This window comes from Sabethes cyaneus, chromosome 3 (assembly GCF_943734655.1).
Source record: "Sabethes cyaneus chromosome 3, idSabCyanKW18_F2, whole genome shotgun sequence".
Classification (NCBI taxonomy): Eukaryota; Metazoa; Arthropoda; class Insecta; order Diptera; family Culicidae; genus Sabethes; species Sabethes cyaneus.
The window spans coordinates 156,380,275-156,400,902 of record NC_071355.1 but is presented as its reverse complement, the minus strand read 5'-3'; the positions used below and the strand labels follow the sequence as shown (position 1 = coordinate 156,400,902).

At 38.2% G+C, this 20,628-nt stretch overlaps 2 protein-coding genes across 3 annotated transcripts; one reads left to right on the top strand and one right to left on the bottom strand.

The window, feature by feature from the left end:
• Nucleotides 1-3,187: 3,187 nt before the first annotated feature.
• Nucleotides 3,188-16,024, bottom strand: LOC128744705 (nonsense-mediated mRNA decay factor SMG5). The gene is made up of 5 exons (XM_053841887.1): nucleotides 15,348-16,024; nucleotides 4,812-7,518; nucleotides 4,626-4,755; nucleotides 4,326-4,484; nucleotides 3,188-4,259 (listed from the first exon to the last, which is right to left on the bottom strand). Exons 1-5 carry the CDS (start codon nucleotides 15,383-15,385, stop codon nucleotides 4,042-4,044), a joined length of 3,252 nt encoding a protein of 1,083 aa, XP_053697862.1. The 5' UTR covers nucleotides 15,386-16,024; the 3' UTR covers nucleotides 3,188-4,041.
• Nucleotides 16,025-18,481: 2,457 nt separating this feature from the next.
• Nucleotides 18,482-20,473, top strand: LOC128742252 (inhibitor of growth protein 4). 2 transcript variants are annotated; one of them, XM_053838549.1, is made up of 4 exons: nucleotides 18,482-18,620; nucleotides 18,686-19,215; nucleotides 19,910-20,065; nucleotides 20,132-20,473. In XM_053838549.1, exons 1-4 carry the CDS (start codon nucleotides 18,584-18,586, stop codon nucleotides 20,231-20,233), a joined length of 825 nt encoding a protein of 274 aa, XP_053694524.1. In that variant the 5' UTR covers nucleotides 18,482-18,583; the 3' UTR covers nucleotides 20,234-20,473. The 2 variants fall into 2 exon arrangements, with proteins under 2 accessions (XP_053694524.1, XP_053694523.1); XM_053838548.1 differs by having other exon boundaries at nucleotides 18,686-19,251.
• The last annotated feature ends 155 nt before the right edge of the window (nucleotides 20,474-20,628 follow it).

Sequence of the window (20,628 nt, the reverse complement as noted above, 5' to 3'; positions counted from 1 at the left end):
TGTGTCATAAGATAGAGAAAACAATTGTGTTTATAAGAAAAATTTACTTGGTTTCTAAATATTTAATAATAGTGACTCTTTTTAAAAAAATTAATGCAATCTCATGACCCCTTTTACCGCTCATTTGAAATATGATGATCCATTCACCGCCCATATGGGTGCCATTTACCGCTCATACTTTTTACTGTTACCAAATAAATACAACCCGCGTTTTGACCCTTGTTTTGGGTTTGGCATTTATAGCAGAATAGAACGCTAATATAAATACTGTTGACTTATTTCACGTTATTTAGTAGAATGGTTTCTAAATAACTAAAGCAACAAGTTCGCTTGAGTTAATAATTAATTTAGTCATTTGCATTCGGTCTTAATACAGACGTGATCAAAATGTCGTTTTTCGCTTCTCACTATAAAGATTATTTATTTTGGAAATGAGCTTTTATGAATATAGTGGAAATTTATGTTTATTTCGTATCATTAAACATACAAAATTATTGTTTATCAATAGTTTTTACATAAAATGGTTCATTATTGTAGATGTAAGCATTTTTTGTTTGAAATGAGCGGTAAATGGAGCTGAGCGGTGAATGGCGACCTTATGGTAATTTAGTCATTTGCACTCGGTCTTAATACAGACGTGATCAAAATGTCGTTTTTCGCTTCTCACTATAAAGATTATTTATTTTGGAAATGAGCTTTTATGAATATAGTGGAAATTTATGTTTATTTCGTATCATTAAACATACAAAATTATTGTTTATCAATAGTTTTTACATAAAATGGTTCATTATTGTAGATGTAAGCATTTTTTGTTTGAAATGAGCGGTAAATGGAGCTGAGCGGTGAATGGCGACCTTATGGTAGATGTAGTATTTTCTTCATACTTAAGAAAGCAATACGGATAAAATTGTTCGTCACGGTTTCGAAGAAAATCTCGAACTTTTCCTGTAATATGACTCATTAGGCGGCGCACACTTTCTTCGTCCATCGTTTTGACTATTTTATTCCACCAGGTCTTCATCTAATTGATGTCTTTAACAACTTTTCCCTTTCCCTTGAGTCTCCTCTTCATGATTGCCCAGTATTTCTCAATAGGGCGGAACTGGGGACAATTGGGTGGGTCTTTCGGAACAAACTGGACCCCTTTCTCCGCATACCATTCTTGAACGACTTTCCTGCAATGACCGCTTGCCAAATCTGGCCAAAACATTACGGGATGGTGGTGGGATCGAATGAACGGCAAAATTCGTTTTTGGAGACACTCCTTTTTGTACAGTTCCGACGTCATTTTTAAATGAGCGGTGGATGGCGACCATACGGTATGTAAGAAAAGATCTTGAATTCAATAATAGATAACTGAAATACACGCAATTGTTTTTGTTCCAATACTATCTGAAGCAAGCTTTTTTCAGCCGAAATGTTCAAATCTGCTCCAGCTTCATCAGCCCGGATGATGCATCAAGTATTCTTCAACAATACCAGTAGTGCACGGCGACTTAAACATGCGCGCCGACTGATGCTTTCACGGTATACAGGAAAACGTAACTTTACCGTTTGACTGGATGCGGGGCATATTGGTCAAATTCCCTAAAAAGAAGATCTTACTGAATACGGTAGCTGACGAGGCATCTGCATCACTCTCGAAGTAAGGTAAGGCTCTATAAGGTAATCCTTAACCGCATCCAGAAGAGCGACGCTACTCTTCGGCGACAGTGAGCTGAATTCCTTGCTAGCTTGTGTAGACCATATCACAACGCTCCGAATAATATTGGAGCAGATCAACGAATTCCAGGACTCTCTCCTTCTGATATTCGTTAACTTCGAAAAGGCACTCGACCGATCCTACCTCGAAAATATCTGGGGAACAATTACTTAGGTGTAGAGGAGTGCCAGATAAGCTTGTGCATCTCATCGCGGCTCAGTATGAGGCGTTTTCGTACAAAGTGTTACAACTTGGCGTCTTGTTCGACCCCATAAGAGTTACTGCTAATGTGAAAGAGGACTGCATTTTATCATCGCGGTTGTTTCTCACCGTTATGGATGAGATGTTAGTTAGAGCGATTGACAGTAGACCAAATCGAAGATTACCTTGGAATCCTCTAACAGTTACGATAAAGCAGCTAAATGACCTCGACCCAGTCAACGACGACATTGTCTTACTCGCACAACGCTGAATCGATGTATAGAGTAAGTAAGAGGAGCTCTTCGAGAGCTCCCAGGCAGTCTATGGTAGTGGAATCCTTTCAATATCTTGGTAAAGAGACAACGCCCGATGATCACTCTAGACTCTCTAGATTACTTTGCATACCAAAACCCTAGTTTTCAACTCAAACGTTAAATCCGTATTGCTGTACGCCAGCAAACCGTGGTGCGTCTCTGCGGAGAAAACGTAAAAATTGCAAATATTTATCAATCGCAATCTGGTGGCCTGCCAACTGGATGTCCAAAGAGACACACCGTCGTCGATGACATCAACGCCCGCTAGTAACAGAAATTCGAGAACGTACGTGGAAGTGGATCGGACACACCTTGAAGAAAGGAGCGAATGAAATCTGTAGAGAAGCACTCGACTGGAATTCGCTAGGACAGCGTAGAAGAGACAGACCAAAAGGCTCATGATGACGCAGCTTAACCAACGACATCCGTGCTGTTGACGAAAACCTGACCAGGCGACAGGGGAAAGCCATGGCGGGTAACCGTCGGCAGTAAACATCTCTGATTTCATCCCTTTGTTTTGACGGACCGACGGACGTATATACATAAGTAAGTAAGTAAGATCCTAACGCTGGAATGGCATAAGCCATTTTTGGTAGCACTCAGTATTGTAAATTTCACTATTGATGATACCTTTTGTGACGAAAATTTAACTTCGCTTGCCACAGGTCTAGATAGCCTGCCAAATGAGATATTTCGACATTTTTTCTTTTTTAAACGATCTGTCACTTGCAATTTATCTTTTACGATATAAAACGTCTGGTCCTGGAATTTGATGGAAGTCAGACTTGACGCATGTTTCGTCATCCATCACTCAGTGCCGCTGTATCTGGTCAAAATCTCCGTGTAAAGCCTACTAGCGCGGATTTTGTATCGTGGCTAACCACGGCGGTCTGCAACTAGTAGTCAAATCAAATGGTTTCGGATGGGAAATGATAACAACCTATGTTTTGCCATGATTTTATTTGAGCAGAGAGAGGAAAAAGAGAAACAAAGCATTTTGTGTTACTACAGATTCAAATTAGGATCTGAAGTGTATTGAAATAAAGTAAAAGTGAGTGAGTGAAAACAAAATTGTAATGTGTATGAACTGGCACCGATTTTCTTTCTCTAAATTCAATGTATCGAGAAAAGCAAAAATTAAAAGGTCTTTAAAAATTATTTTGATATCCAAATATTTCTTAGTTTTCAAGAAAATATGTTTAGTTACTGACCAGTTTAGTGTTATTGATTTTTTAGTCAAATGGACATAAAATTAAATTCTGCTTTTCTTCGACACAACAAATTGCGGCTATGTTTAAACGTTTCACTCGTTACTATTGTTTTACATTAATGAATTTCAGCTGTGATGAAATGATTTTCAGTGAAGATTTTTTTTTTCAGAGACATCAACCAACTTTAGGATAATTCCTTCCCTTCCTTATCCTTCCCTTCATGTAGGCTTCGATAGAACTAGAAAAATGCTGCACTTTAAGTATACCGATATACTCCCATTCGGTTTCCTCTGCAACATATTTTCATTAGAAGGGAGGCAGGTGTTATATTTAGACACGTGTTGAATGGAAGGATTATACCCGATGGCTTTGTGTGATGATTTACTCCCTGTGATATAAGCTGCTGGCTGCTGCTGTTGGTGTTGCTGCTGCCAGCTACCGCCGATGATATCTTCTTCTATCTTATAAAAAAGCAACCACTGAATCCTACTTTTACCCATGCCTCCGCCACCCGCGACGCTTTTCACGAGTGTTCTGGAGAGCATACGATTCAGAAACGGTGTTCCTTGTAGAGTAATTCCGCGCACAGGAAGTCGGTTTACCGAGTGAGAGCTCATTTCCTTTTGTAGCTGGCATAAAAAGTGACGATTTGTTCAAACTTGACTGGTATCGCTTCCAGAATGCCTATGTAGGTTGAATTATACAGTTTCTTATCCTGCAATGACTCACCGGACAGGTAAGTGATAATGTCCGCGCTATCCTTGTCGGCGTGATTCGTAACGATGTAATTGCAAAACTGAACAATCTGGTAGAAAACTGAAGCGTCACGGTCTGCAACCAAAAACAATACGTTGCCTTAATGGTAATTGGTATAATACGGAAGAATTAATATCTTACCAAGTTTCTTCGGAACTCTAATCAGCGGCATAGGTAAAAGTTCATGATTCTTTTGAGAACGAAGGAACCGATTTCCTTTGCTGAACTCATATTCAAGCCATTTGATAGCATTGCGAGCGCCGTCGCTATGTTTCTTCAATTCGTCCAAATCCGAAAGAACTGAAAATAGTATACAAAAGTGAAGGTTTAAGCTTCTATTTTGGAGATTCAAACAAATGATGTCAGATTGAGGAAATTTCCGTCACAAAGATGTTTAAAAAGGCACTTTACTTTGAATTGCGTTGAAGGATAGTAACTTACCGGCAGTTGGAATCAGTATAACGAATTTCTTAGTCTTTACCAAGTTTTTGACAATGTACGTGTATTCGGTTAAACACTTAGAGTCGAGCATCAAATAAGGGGTTAAAGTTATGTTTACTACTTTTTTAACCTGAAAACATTGATGATTACTATTGATATGTGTTGCCAAACTCATTCGAAACATACCTTCGATTCCAGCGTTTTTACTTCATTTCTTAGCCACAGTTGTCCCATCAATTCGTTGATATTCTTCTCTTGATGATATATTTCATCGGTAGTAGAATCAGATAGAGCAGATTTATCTCTCCGTTGTGGTTTTCCGGTATGCTCTACATCCCCGTTGTACCGTTGCTTTAAATAACCTTTCTTCGTTATAATAGCTGGGGCCGTTCTTCTGTCGGCTTCTTGGCTCGATTTTTGGCCTTCCGGTACATCAGGGCGGCGACGTTCACCCTGCTGACGATTGCGGTTCTGGTTACGACGAGTTTTGTTGTCACATCGCTGTTCATGGTCGTTGGACTGCTTTCGCATTTTGTGCTTGTCGTCCTGTTGTTCTCGCTTACGAATTCGATTGCCTCGGTTGCGCGTTGCTCCACGTTCTTTTTTGTTGTGATCTTCTTGTCTGTGTTGCTGCGCTTTACGTTGCTTCTTACTGTTCAGACTAAAATCGCGAGCTTTCGGGCAGAATGCGTAATCAAATTTCTTGGATTTACAAAGCGAAAATCCGAAATCAACCATTTTCATTGCTCTTAGAAAACTTTGTTCCGGAGGGGTAACTTCCAAACGATAGTTACTTTCCCAATCGAATTCTTCCTGAATGATTTCAAACAATGCAAACTGCTTCATAGCAATATCTTCATCCAGTGGAATGGTGCGACGAATTTCAAACAAGCTTCGGAAATCCTCACGAATTCCATCTACGGTAACAAGTTGGCGCGGAAAATAGTATCGGTTGGAAAAGATGTCAATATTAAAATGATTTAACAGTTTCATTATGTTGTGTATGAACTCCGGGTTGGATTGATAACATCCAACTAAAATGTCCATATTTGATTGCAACCAATCGAACAATACTTTCAGCGAACGCATGGTACGCTCCAGTTGTGCAAACTCAATGATGATGTTCGGGTTAAGCTTAAGATAGCGTTTCTTAAACTTAAGCTGAGTCGCTTGATCACAAGCGTTCGGATTTTGTTCTTCCTCGTGATGTTCTATGTGTTGTAGTTTGTCCGTAGAGATAGATTCTCTCTTATCCTTTTCTGGAGATCCTTTGCAGATATCATCCAGTTGATGTTCTTCGTCTTCATCGGTAAAGTCATCGTAAGATTCAAAGCTTGATACAGAACTTACATCATCTGAATCTGAATCTAGCTGGAAGTCACTCTGATCGTCCTGATCAGAAAATTCAGATTCGGATTCATTTGTCAGAACACGGCGCCGCCTGCGAGTGTGTTTTTTCTTAGCAGCGCTTTGCTTGCAGCTGGCCTGACTTCGTTTGTCATTTCCTTCGTTTTCTTTATTTGAATGGTCCTCACTGCCGTTATACTCCTCAATGCCGGAGGATGATTTTTGATCTTTCGTAAACAGTACAGTTGAATGTTCCTTCGACGCTTGACGAGATTTACGTACTTCGTCGTCATAACGCTGATAGAGAGACAAATACATTTCGCGGAATTTTTTGTCCTCGCGAACATTTTCCACCACGAATTTTTCAACTGCCATTGTGCAGTACTCCAGCAATTCTGAGCACAGAGCCACCAAAAACGCATTCAGACTATGAATTTTATCCGAATTATTAATTTTAATTTTGTGCATGCAGAAGAACAAGATTGACACGATCTTAAAAATTATATCATCCGTCATGTAATACTCGTCATCAATCAATTTTCGAGCACCGAGCACATTCTTAAAATCAATCAATACTGAATGACACAAGCTGGTAAAATCTGTTACGTTCTTATCATAGAAAAACACATCTACTACCAGCAGAAACTTGGCGACAAACTCACGTACCGCAAAGTCTTCCTCTTCGGCGTCATCGCCACCATTTTCAGTTTCCAGATAGCGGATATTTTTCTGGAAAATTTTGCTCACATTCAACTCACTGCAATCAAATGGCACCAAACAACACAACGAATATAGGTAGTGATAAACTGAGTCCAAATTGTAGTTTCTTCCATTGTACAACGTTCCTAACTGATTCTGGGTGATACCAATTTTTGGGTTCAATTTAAAAGCTTCCCAGTAATATTTGGCAGTAACATCTTTCACGTTGCCTATACCGGTCAAATCAAACTCGCAGTAGTAACGATGCAGATCACCCAAAGCTGTCAGTAAAGAATGGATAGACTCTAATGCGAACGATATTTCCTGCTTCGTATAGATAACCTTCTTCTCATCCGCATTTTGTTCTTCATTCAAGCCTAAATTTTCATAGCAGCTTGATTCGCGAACCAACAAATCATCGTCGTAATTCTCCAGAAGGCCATAACTTACTGAATATTTCAGGTTGTCCAGGTTAAATATTTGCGCAAGACGTAGCACTATCACCTTTAGATGATTCATTCCATCTAGTAGCAGACGCTCGGCTCCATGCTTGAGGTGCTGCTCTCTACGTTCCAAGGCTGCATTTTCTCCACTGGCTATAAGCTGCTTCTTCTGTTGCTGTAACTGATGGTAGTGTCGTTTAAATACCACGATGAGGTCATAGTATCCCTTACGCCAAAGAATTTCCCGAGCTTTCTTGCCAACTGTCTCAAAGTCTTCGAAAATTAGCGTCACGCAGCGACCAACAAGCTGGCGATGCTCCTCGAGAAATTCATTAGCCAGCATGGCTTCCACAGATAACGTGGACTTGCACTCATCTTGTTGTTTCACCAGCGTATAGATGGACCTGTTGAGAAATAGTAACGTTGGTGTGAAATAAATCTGCCATTTACTACAACTTGAATAATAATAAACTCTATAATCTAGCAGGTAGGTAGCAGTCTATTTATAGCAAACAATTCTTGTATGCGTGAGAAATTTCACGTTGAAAGTACAGTTGCGTTCTCACCGTTTCCCTTATCTCAGCATGATATGAATTTTCAAAATTTGTCACGTATGCACTGTTGGGGTTGCGATTGGACATAATGTTCCATTAGTTTTGATTGACGTAAAGCTCGATAGTGCGCAATGGTTCAACATTAGAGTTTAGTACGACAAAAATTCTAGAGTGTCCTTAAATTCACTTGCAGACAATTGCTGTATTCAAAAAGCGCCTTCCTAAGCTACTAGGGTCAGTATTACGGTCCTCATTAATTTAACGAAAATGTTGTTTTGAAAAATATTTATTTAAAATCAATTTTTTTTATATTTCTCACAATAATCAGTCCCATCTTTACTTTCTGTATCTCCCAGTTGGTATAAAGGTACAACGCGGATCTTAATAAACCAGTCGTTGAATATTCGAATCTTGACTAGGAGAATCTGTGAAAATCAATAGGGTCGTAGAACTAGCCATGCAATTGTCCTTTACTCTGACGGCTAATTGTGAAGTCTGTTAAATGAAAACTGAAGGTCAAGTATCGAAACCGGAATGCAGCACCTGAGCTTTTTTTTTTGGATGTGTGATTCAGGGATGGTTCGATCACTTTCACTCGATTTAATTTATTTGACAATACGGTCACAGTTAAAAAAACTTTAAAAAATTATATGTGGGACATTTGTAGAACTAGTTATTATCTACAATTTTGCTGAATAAAACTAGTCTGTAGCTTTTGTATTACCGTTACAGTGGTGTTCAAGGGTAACACCGTTGTAACACCGTAAATACAAAAGATACAGTAAAACACGGACAAACAAGCCAAAACACTTATGGTTCGTACAAAACATTAAAAATCCTTTTACGCTGACCGGTTTCGGGTTTGATCCAGGTACTTTTAATGTTTTGTAAGAACTGTAAGTGTTGTGTCTTGTTAGTCCGTGTTAAAATGATCTTTACGTTAAGCAAAGAAGTCAATTTATAAGTTGATACAGTAAAACTTTCCTTTTTTCGAATTATGCAGCTGATCAGGTCAATTATAAAAGAATAAAACTCTAAGCCAACCCCTTTTTTACGCTGTCATCATCATAACAACAGGGAGACCTCAGACACCAGTTCTACCTGACGAGACAGCCAATGTCAGCCACTGAAACACATGCCGGTGTTGTAACCGTTCGTTGACTAACCTTTAAGAAATTTCTACTTTAAACTTGGTAGCTTATGCGCTACTCCCGGTAACCCGAGAGACCACCAGTCGTGTTAGGTTTGCCCGACTAATGTTTAGCATGAGATGTTTCTCAGGGGTCGGCTAGAACGGTACAGGGGTTACGCAGCTGAAAATATATACCAAGAGAACCGCTTCACACCGCCGTGCGATAGAACCGCTAAAAACAGGTATGCTACTAGATCCAAACCCGCGAACGTTACGACCCGGAACGAAACTGAAATACCAAAGTGAAGGCAACGAAAGGAAGAGTGAGTGATCCCTAGAATGGACTCTGCTCAAACGTACGAATGAAAAACGTAAAATATCTTAAACTTTGTATTCAGTAACCGTATAACGTTCGGGCTGGACAATTGTTTGTAGGTTTTCTAGCACTGAGTTTATGGCCATAAACGTATCACATACCTGCGCAGGGTTTTTGACGATGCTCGACGATGGCTAGCGTTGTCCTGGTCGACGGCGAAGATGGCGACGTCACGGTCGATGGCGATTGACTCGTCGCCGGGATGTTCGTGTGTGTATTGGCCGAAACTAAAGGTGCGGAGGGTGATTCGGCTGGACGGAAGGCTTCCGATTTTACTACTCACGAGAGTGACGCAATGACTAGGGTCATGCGTACCCGGGTTTGGCCTTGGCAGGGACCAACGTGCCCGGAAGACCCCACGTACTACGTTTTCGTGATAGATCTCCCGAAACGGAATGAAACCCCTAACTCAGACTCGACAAAAGGCACGCAATTGACGACGTGTCCTGATTGTCGGCTCTCGGACTTCGGCCACGGAGTGTAACGATAAAAAGGCCGGTAAAACACGCGCGGCAATTGACGACCGCCGTGTACACTTTCGCAACGCAAACTTAACGAAAAACACCACACGCCCCCGTTTAACTGTCACGAAGGCGGGCCTTAACTGCACACACGAACGGAACGGAAAGTGGACCGTAGCACTCCAGAATCCAGCAAAAAAGAATTCCGTACAAAAAGCGCATGGAGCGCTACTGTCCCATGCGAACGGAAATACGTGAATTACTACACAAAAAGTCTAACAAGAATTCAAAATTTACCTTTGTACAATTAATATCCCGGTACACTTGAACAGAGTTCACTTTTAAGGCTTTTCCAGCAATCCAAGGAATAACTCTACAGTAAAATAAATCCTTTAATTAAACTCACTCACAATTAGCTTAACTACTTTGGTACCTTGGTTTAATTATTTAAAAAAACACAATAACCCTTTGGTTATTTTAAACTTGAATAGCACAATATTCGTTTAAACAGCTCAATAGCACTTTTGAGAACTTCTGTTCACCAGCCGATACGTAAGCGAAATGGACGAGTAGCTTGAATATTTTAATAAAGAAACCTCGGTTCTTTTATTTAAATTTTGGCGGTTTCTAGACAGCATGGCTGCGCCCACTAAACGGATAAACTAATTTAAGTATGGCGAAATGAGTACCTTATTTTCTCTTGCACACCTTTAGCAGCATAATACTAAAGTGACATCTAGTGGTCGTTACCGATTTATGTTTAATCGAGCTTTACTTTCATGATACGAAATATTTCACGCATGCAATCAGAATAAATCAGCGCACGTGACTTATACAGTACGAGCGTTGCCTATATTCCGGCGTTACCCGAAATATTACGTTCGCGAAACTTTTCACATATGAGCAAACCTTTTAGTCGAGCTGAGCAAACATTCAAAATCTGATGCAAATAAAATTTATTATCTAAATTTCGGCGTAAAATCCACAACATGTTACAGTGTTCGACAATTTTGGTAACACAATTTGGCGGCTTTCCGACCATGTGCGGACCCAACGAACTGACTCTGGGATCCCTCTCCTCAAGGCAGGAATGTCATATTTGAAGCGAAATGTAATGCTTATAACAACGAAAAGTTGTATTTATGAAATGTTATGGAGGTGCTATTAGATTCGTTTAGGCTAATCTGCTGTTTACTGATAACAAACTATACGCAATACGCGACCTTGCAAAGCTATAGTGGTGATAATACCTAACGGCTGGGCGTTGTTATTGAAATGAATTTCTGATAACCGATGAATATTTTAGAGCACTTTGATCAACATTAGCAGAAATCATAATTTTCACGACACTGTAATTTTACTTGGACTAAATAGAAGAATGAATTATTTGTAATACAGGATAAAAACTAACATAAATTTTACTATCTCCTGTTATTTGTATTTTGAGCATTAATTGAATTAATTGTATGATTTTTTTCGGTATCCAACGGGAACTGGCGATTTTACTCATTATACCTGAATAACAACAATAAATTCCTAGCTGCCTCAATCCATGTAAAACATTTTTGGGTTTTTATGAATATTAAAAATATTCAAGAATCTGGTTCATGTACAACTATCAGTTATCAGAGATCCTCGTACTAACCTCGTACTTATTCAGAATAAAGGCACATTCTGAACATCGCCACAACCATCTTTTGTAAATTTTACCCGGAACCCACTTAATTCACAAAAGTATTACAAAAGGTAATATCTGGGTATACTTGGGTTTATCATGCGCATCGGCAAGAACTTCAATGATGTTTTTAGCTGGAAAGCTCTATATTGTGAATTATAGTCCGCTCTAATCTACAATATTGCGCTCTGGTTTGGAGTCCCTACTTTTTGGTAGTAGGAATTAGCCGAACCGCGATAGTGCAGAGCGGAGATTCATTCGTTTTGTTCTTCTTTAATACCCGGACGAACCAAAAAGATTCGCACAGAATCATTGGGATTCCTCACATTGAAATCGTGTATAGGAATTCTGCATGAAATTTCTATAGAATGCATTGCTTACAAAACCTGAATTCTTGTATGAGAATCTACAAGGCGAATTCTATAATTCGGTAAAGGAATTCCCTATACCAGGAAATAGGAATCCTAGAGATTCTGAAACAGGAATCCAGCATGTCCTAGTAAGGGTAATTTTCTGCCTATAAACGAAAAACGGGCTAATACGCCATTTTTCCAAAATTAAGATAATAATATACCATGATAGTATACACCCCAACCAACGTCCCCACGGAAGCCGATTGTAAAAAAATGCATTTCTGGAAGCACAAGACGTGAAAAGATTTTGGCTAATATCGGAAAGGTTCGCAGCTCCCATTAACAACGGCATGGTGATGCTGCCTCTATCTTCTAGTTTCAAGCGCTTGAACCTCACGCTTAGCAACTTCTTCGGGTTGCACGAGCTAATTATTTCGTCGTCCACTTCGACCTCCGGCGTTGGTTCCGTACTGTTTTAAATAGAATAAACCCATTTTGACAACTAGTGAGTTGAGAGATAATTGGCAACGAATGTACGTTAGCCAAATTTTTCCCTGGAATGTAGACTCTCCTTGTGTTTATAAATGAGTGACTCAGAAGGAAAGGGGTGTAAGTGACAAAAAGTAAATTTCGAGAAAATCGGATCCAAAGTTAAGCTAGAAGTCAGCTAGAAAATTTATCAGGTTAAAATACAAAAGTAATGACGCACTATGGTTCTGTTAATTTCACTTTATTAATTTCTATTGAAATCTTGGAAAAGCATTTTAATTTTTGGGATTTATAAGACATTTTTGAAAATGTTATTTGCACTTACACACCCCTTTCCTTCCAAGCGAAACCCAACTTTTATTTTGCTCTTTTTTTTTCATGTTTCTAAAAAAGTCATTAAACGGTAAAATTTTGACATGAATTTTCTAGCATGCATAAAACCATGCTCAAAGTATCGTTTCCTGTCATTATCTCGATTTTTTCAATTTTGTCACTTACACCCCTTTCCTTCTAACCCCCTCAAATGAAAAAATGGTTACTGTGTTAAAAATGTTCCCCGAAGGGAATTTGGCCTTTGGTATCGCTGTTTCAATTCAACGGCATAGCTCCGGCATGTATGACGGGTAATAGGCACATTAATCAGGTTGCCATTACCGTGGCATATTAGCCAATTCTTCATTGATGGGCACTTTTGTGGCATTTCTAATCACAGCTTTGCTGTCTGTGAAGATGCAGAGGATTCCCTGGCCTTTTAGTAGCAACAAGTATTGGAATAACATTCCGTTTCATCCCACCAGGCCCACCAGGAACGTGGCCGGCGTCGGTATTGATCAGCATGCAGGGACCTGATAAGGTTGCACAATAAAGAATAACGTGCTGTCCCAAGTATGCTTTTTCCAGCCATCATTTTGCAATTGTCATCGACCCTAGTCCCTAAAAGAGTAGCAGCACACAGGCGGCATCCTTATACTTATGCTCATTTCTATTTTTGTCTCTTAATTGCTTTTTCTGCATTTGTCGTTATGCATTGACGTCTCGCTTTTTTGGTGTTTTTTGGCGTCTTTTCACCCTATTTTTGTCGTATTTCCTCTTTTCTTCAATGTCTTTTTGCTTGTTTTCTTTGTCATATTTCCGTATCAAGGATTCCTCTCCTACGCGGTATTAGGTCGGAGTGCTTCTGCTCATATCATAATTCCGCGATATTTTTAACTACTAGAAAAATTATAGAAATAAATATACTTAAATCAAACTCCATAATTGATCCACAGACAAACAGACATAACACTCGTTTTCCATTCATCGTACTGATTAAACCGTTATTTCAAATTTGGGCTTGGTTGGGAATGTCTCCGTTTTGGCCAAAGTGGCGCTTTTTGACGAAAGAAGGGGAATTCCCCATAAAAAATACTTGCTACTTCGAGGGATACCCATATTGCTATTTGATATTTGGGAATGTCGATCATAGATGGTGCTAGTGTTCAGGCTAAATGTGAGGTACGATAATTTTTGTTGATTTTTCTTCCAAGAATTATGTCTGTTTGTCTGTGATTGATCTATGACTTGAGTATATCTGAATGATTAATATTAGATGTTGACAAATGGAAATCCACGAGTATTCAACTGATATAATTTTTTATTCAACATCACATCGTTAGCTTAGTGGCTAAGCGGCAGCGAAAAAATAGCAGTACAACGCATGTGCTTTCAAATTCAATTTTTTGTTATGGAAATTCCACGAAAGGAGTCAACAAATGGCTGAGCTTGGATATTGTTGTTTATATTATTGAACGTTTGAGGTGTTAATCTCATAAGTTTATAGTTGGACTTGATGTATTAACATATATGTATTCTCAAATTTTGAAAGGCACGGTATTAGCACAGACAAACAGACATAACACTCGTTTTCCATTCATCGTACCGATTAAACCGTATTTTCATATTTGGGCGTAGTTGAGAATGTCTCCGTTTTGGTCAAAGTGGCGCTTTTTGACGAAAGAAGGGGAATTTCCCATAAAAAATACTTACTACCCATGTTGGGATACCCATATTGCTATTTGATATTTGGGAATATCGATCATAGATGGTGCTAGTGCTCAGGCTAAATGTGAGGTACGATCATTTTTGTTGATTTTTCTTCCAAGAGTTATGTCTGTTTGTCTGTGGTATTAGGCAGGCTGCGTGATATTAGAGTGTGGTACGGTACCTACACACACACAAAATCTGACTCTCGCACACAAAAATTACTTCAAAGGGAAGAATTTTGTCATTTCAAATCAGCAATGATTATTATCACAGTTGAAATCCGTTTTGATTTCTCATGTTGTGAAATAAACACCACACATAAATTGTACAATCATTTTATTTGCACAATTTCATTGTATTCAGATTCATCGCCCTGTGGTGAACTAGAGAATTATTTCACTTATTTTAGACAACTATATTAAAATTTTTATCGGTTGCATTCATTTAATGTGAATACCATTTTAAATTTATTGTCGTGGAATTCACTAATGCAATACATAAAATGTTAAGAACATATCAAAGTCATTTTAAAATTTTTGTGATTGCCCTTACGTTCAATAAAATGCAAACTCTGTCAACTTGTGAATATGTATGTATTATATTTTTATCGATAACGATGAACTTTAATAGGACTAATTTATTAGTGTAAATTTTGAAATCCAACGTAGAACCATTTCTAATACTGCAAACGGTGCAATGGGAGGGTATTTTCGACCTGTTTCTAAATTCAGCATAATTTCCTTTTCTTTCCTTTTGACATCGATTGGAGATCTAGCACAAACAATACTCATCCACAAATCACTTTGTGTTTCTAAACGTGTCGAAATGAGCGACATACAAGATACAACAATAGACGCAATCATTCAGTTTTCCAACAGGAAAAAAGTGAAAATAATATTGACTAATTTTTCATGATTAACTGCGGTAACCACTAATTTGTTGTAGGGTTATACCCAAGAAGTTTAAAATTTATATCCTACATTAAGCGAAACAGGTAAAATTGCAACCCACCTAACGGTAAAATGGAACAATAAATGATCCTACGTTTTGGTTAGCAATACAAAATACTAAAATGGTTACGAAAAATAAATGTTTGTAGGTAGGTATGTATATACGCTCATAACTATACGTAATATAATAGCTATATGTATATAGGTCGTAAATGACTCACCTGAACAGCTGCTTTACATCATTACTAGAATATTCCATTGTATCCAGAAAGTCTTTTTCAGTAAGGCAACGAATTGTTTATTAAGAATCAGCTCCAAGAATGCAAAAACACAGGAAAAAACTTATTACGTTGCAGCGATAAGCTGAACTTCTTTTTCGTGGTTTCACTGTTACTCTTGCCTTTTTCAATAAGTGCTTTTGCTCGCAATAATACAGACACGGCTGCCTTCAGCAAACACTTATAGCCTCTGCTAAAAAATGGTTGCTTTCGCTTTCAGCTAACTTCGGTTACTGTTGAGATAGTCTAATCCTCTTCGTAAAACGAACTACGGATCCCGTCAGGATGTAGAACTTTTCAAAGCAAAATGTTCACATTCCAGTTGGGGTACAAATGTAACACCATTATTATGTGGGAATAGGATATCCATTTTAGCATATTTCTCACAATTCATCACAAAAGAAATACTGTCAACCAAAACTTGAAAACGTGTTAACAAGAAATTTTCCCAAAGCCCAACCACTGTTTTAATGCAAATGGATTTTCACAGCTAATATTTTCCACGATTTACTTAAAAATCCTCCGATGATCCAGCAGAAAAACTACACTATACTTCCTGTGAAGTCGAAGCAAATCTTAAAATAAAAATGCGTGTTCGTCGCGTAGTCGTGTTCATCGAAAAATGAAACTCGAGCTCGAGGTAAACTTTTTTGACACCTTCGCCATCTTCGCTATGACCAAGGTATATTTTCAAATTAAGGTAACGTATATCTCATGTGTCAAATTCAACTCACCAACCTTGAAAGCCCCATAAGGTTTTGCAAGGTGACGTCACGAATGAACACGATTCACCCATTTGACATCCACTCGTAGTTTGTTTACTTATGTCGAATTTGTTTATTCAATCCGGGTTGAAACTGGATGAATTTTATCTGTCAGATAGGAGCAAATGAACACAAAAAGTTCATCCAGTTCCAATCCGGATTGAATAAACAAATTCGACATTAATTGTTTATTTAATTGTTAGTCGAAATTTGGAAACCCGATATGCATAAATTGGAGTTAAGGCCCAAACAGAATACATACGGATTTTACTACGTTGCGGCAAATTGACAGTTTTTCCATGGGTTTTCTGTCAAATTTCCGTAACGTAGTAAAATCCGTATGCATTGTGTCTGGGCCTTTATACGTCTTAAAAGCGTATTGTCCAGTAGTGCCCCCTCCAAACTGCTTGTAATGGCTTCTTCATTTTGTGCTTTTCTGACTTGCCGTTAAAGCCTTGAGGCCCAGACACAATGCATACGGATTCTACTACGTTGCAGAAATTTAACAAAAAACCCATGGAAAAACTGTCAAATTGCCGCAACGTAGTGAAATCCGTATGCATTGTGTCTGGATCTTTAAGCAATATTCACTTTCATTATGTTAACCCACATTCTAAGTCCATGTAAACAACCCAGGTAACCAGTAAGTATCACCAATGCTATTCAAATGCAAGCCAATAAGCATTTAAGTCGCCTTTAATGCTACTCAAATGCCATTTTGGCAAAATATACGGCTACTTTACTGTTAACCTTCTTATAGTGCTGAAAATGCTAATTTGCAGCTAATTACCGACACGAAGAATTTAAATAGAATTTTGGATGCAATTTTTTTTGCTACCTGTCAAAATTAACAGTAGCCCTCCTCACCTTTCCGCTCTTCCCCCTCCTTCGCCAAAAAAATTTTTATTTCTTTCCCCTACCGTCCCTTCATCAATTGTATCACACTTAATTTTTTTTACCGAACTCTGAGCAGCCGAACGTTCGGTAAAATTGGGTCCTAAAATTTGTGATAAAAAGATGATTTTTTTAGAAGGAACGATAAAGCTTCCCATTATGACTACCAGAGTATAGTTTTTTCTTTTTTAAAAAGATGCAGAGCACTAAAAAAATTAAAAAACAAAAATATTGTAATTTATTCTCCCTTGACATTAGAGATCTTCCTTGACATAACGAAAATAACACGTTTCTGGCAACAATGATAACTTTTTCTCACTGGCAACTCTGGTTTGACATTAGAGCAGCTGATCGTTTTGACAGTTACAGCTTCGCAGTTGTCTCTTGTGCTTGTCTGCGTTTTGCTGGTCGTGAGGAAGTGGAACATCAAATTTGTACTAGTTATCGGATAAAAGTTTTGATTCGGGCAATGTATTTCAATCCATCGATTCACGGTGCTAGACTTTGCCCAAATCTAGTTTGCGCTAATGACTAAACGATGTCAAGCTGATGGCCAACAGTATAATCTCGGTACAATCGACCCCGCAGAACAGTATGAAAAAAAACGCCAACCGAAACTGGCACCGTATTATCAATCAGATTGGTATGTTCTGCTACTCCGATGTGAATCAGCAGTAGGGCGAACGGCAGACCAAAAATTTCTGTGCGTTTCTAACCAAACACGGTCGCATCTCGATGGCGAGTGTTGCATCCGAAAACTGAAGCCATCCACGCTGTGACCAAGTGCAGTCACTACGCTTATTGCTGATTTTGACAAAGGCCTTAATTAAACTGAGATGACCGGAACCGGAAAATGAGCTGTAAACTCAGAAAATGTTTTAGGTCGCGATTGCCAAGCCATTTCCTGACTTTGCAACTTTTGACTTTTTGACACACTATCACATGAGCGTGAAGGTAAACAAAAAGTTTTCCGTAACATTTCAAGACATACTATGGTTTCTTTTTATAATTCGTGTTGTCTAGACACCGCTTGACACAACCATGCACAACTATAGTCTGTCTATATAAGGTTGCCCAAATGTTTATTTTTTGTTCAAAATTTACCAAAATTAAAAAAAAAGGTTTTTAACGGCAATAGCCTAAAAATATAAAATTGAATATCAAAATATTTGTTCCTAACCCTAACCTCATCGATTCAAGCTAAAAACGACATAGGGCTTTAGGACCCAATTTTCTTTCCTAAATTATTTACCTACATTAAAATAATGTTTGGCGTTCCTATTTAAAATTAATACCTTTACTAGATTACCTAACCTTGCGCTTGTTGCGAATAAGAGAACAAAGTAGAGAATGCGAAAAAACGGGAGAAACGGGAGAACGGAGAAATAAAACCAAAAATACACTAAACGTAAACGTAATGGCTGCTCTAAGCGATTGAAGTGCTTACAAGTCTGATACAATAATTAAATTTACTTGTTTTTGTGAATCTTTCCTCTGAATTTGGTGCAGCGATTTTTCAAAATGACCTCTGCTTTATATCTGGAGCACTATCTCGATGGTATGTATTGCAATAATAATTGATGGTAAAGCGTTAAGTGACTAACCATACGTTTGTGGATGTAGGTTTGGAACATTTACCGAACGAATTAAAACGCAATTTTACGCTAATGCGGGATCTAGATTCTCGTGCTCAAACTTTAATGAAATCTATTGATGAAAAGGCCAATGAATTTATGAAGCAGTTGGTTAATACCAAGGAGAATTTTCCGGAAGATGTGAAAAAAGAAAAACTCCGTGCCATACAGGAATTATTCAATAAGGCTAAAGAGTATGGCGATGACAAAGTGCAGCTAGCTATTCAAACTTATGAGCTGGTTGACAAACACATCCGCCGCCTGGATTCGGATTTGGCACGCTTCGAGGGTGAAATTCAGGATAAAACGTTAAACGCACGTGAAAAATCCGAGGAAACAGTCACAAAAAAGGGTGGCAGAAAGAAAGTCAAAGATGTCAAAAATTCGGCTAAGAAAAAGCGTGCACATTCTTCTGAAGATGAAGGTAGGGTAGCCGGTGCCGGAGCGGCTGGTGCAAGCGGTGGTACCGGTGGAACCGCCAGTGCCAACGGAAAAGGCAAAAACAGCAAGAAGCAGAAGGTAAATCAAGAAAAAGAAGGCCGCAAAGGTCATAAGGTAGGGTCATGTTTCATCTCATTAAAGTTTTCAGTATACACTATATCTACGACGGTAGCATTGTATTGTAGTTGCATATTTATAGCATAGTTGTCTATAGTCTCTTATTTCTAGTTTTAGAAGTATTAGATAGTTTGAATTATAGTTTAACAAAATATAAGTTGAGCCACAGCGAGATTGCTGATTGATAATGGCAATATTTCCGAGTTTATTTATTACACCCACAAATATATTCTAATACTAAAATAATTTTGCCAGTTCCAAACGTTCAAACGTGATGTCCAAATAAGGAAAAAAAATTACCAAATAATTAGCATAACAAGTTCTATGTATTAAAATTAGCATTGTTACTTGTAATAAGTAATTATTTGTTCAATCTGTAACCTGATAAGATATTTTGATGTATTATACATACATTTGTACCTTGTAAAAAAGTTGACTACTTTCCACTCAGTAGACAGTTCAAAAAGTGATTTTGATCATTTTATTTCAACAATTCATCCTTTTAAGTTTTCATTTGTTAACAGAGTTGTGGAGTAATTTTAAAAACTAACATTGGTATCATATGTCGTAGTTTTTACAATTCATTACATTACACTCACATACCTATAACATTCAGTTTGTGCTGTAACCTTTTGTTGTCGATATAAATTTACAGAAAAACGCGGAATTGGATGATAGTGCACAGGACGGGGGTCATGTTACGCCTCACCCGAGTGACGTATTGGATATGCCTGTCGATCCGAATGAACCTACCTACTGTTTATGCCACCAGGTGTCATACGGAGAAATGATAGGCTGCGATAACCCAGATGTAAGCGTTTCTTAAACTGATGCATAGGCGGAACGTTTTCTAATACCTTATTGTTTTATTTTGCAGTGTCCTATCGAATGGTTCCACTTTGCGTGTGTTGGACTTACAACGAAACCGAAAGGTAAGTGGTTCTGTCCAAAGTGTTCACAGGACCGCAAGAAAAAATAAGCTTTCGATAGAGAATGGCGCTAATCGCAAAGCATCGCGTAAAATCTTTTATGTTCAATTTAATCTGTGTAATTTACATGGAGTAAAATATTGTATGTAATTTGCATCGAGTAAAGTATTGTGCGTAATTTAAGTTGAGTAAAGTATTGTATGCGACGGATAGTTTTATTCGGGAACGAATGTTTCGGATGTGAATATTTGGAAAATAAAATTGTCTTACTTTTCGGTTTATCATTTCTTCTTAAGGTAAAAATATATGTTGATATTTTTATTAGAGAAATATCCATTTTCGCGGTTGGAAAAACTGCATCTATTGTTCTATATAATAAATATACTTCAAAACACTACCTACTGTAATAATAAGTGCCGTATTTTACTGTTGGGTATCCCTTTGG

Excerpts from the sequence above, each read along its gene's own strand:
- LOC128744705 (XM_053841887.1), bottom strand. The coding sequence starts at position 15,385 with ATGGAATATTCTAGTAATGATGTAAAGCAGCTGTTCAG. Across the intron at positions 7,519-15,347 it reads GATGTAAAGCAGCTGTTCAG|GTCCATCTATACGCTGGTGA; the intron begins GTGAGTCATTTA and ends ATTTCTCAACAG. Across the intron at positions 4,260-4,325 it reads TAGAGTTCCGAAGAAACTTG|ACCGTGACGCTTCAGTTTTC; the intron begins GTAAGATATTAA and ends TTTTGGTTGCAG.
- LOC128742252 (XM_053838548.1), top strand. The coding sequence starts at position 18,584 with ATGACCTCTGCTTTATATCTGGAGCACTATCTCGATG. Across the intron at positions 18,621-18,685 it reads TCTGGAGCACTATCTCGATG|GTTTGGAACATTTACCGAAC; the intron begins GTATGTATTGCA and ends TTGTGGATGTAG. Across the intron at positions 19,252-19,909 it reads AAGGCCGCAAAGGTCATAAG|AAAAACGCGGAATTGGATGA; the intron begins GTAGGGTCATGT and ends ATAAATTTACAG.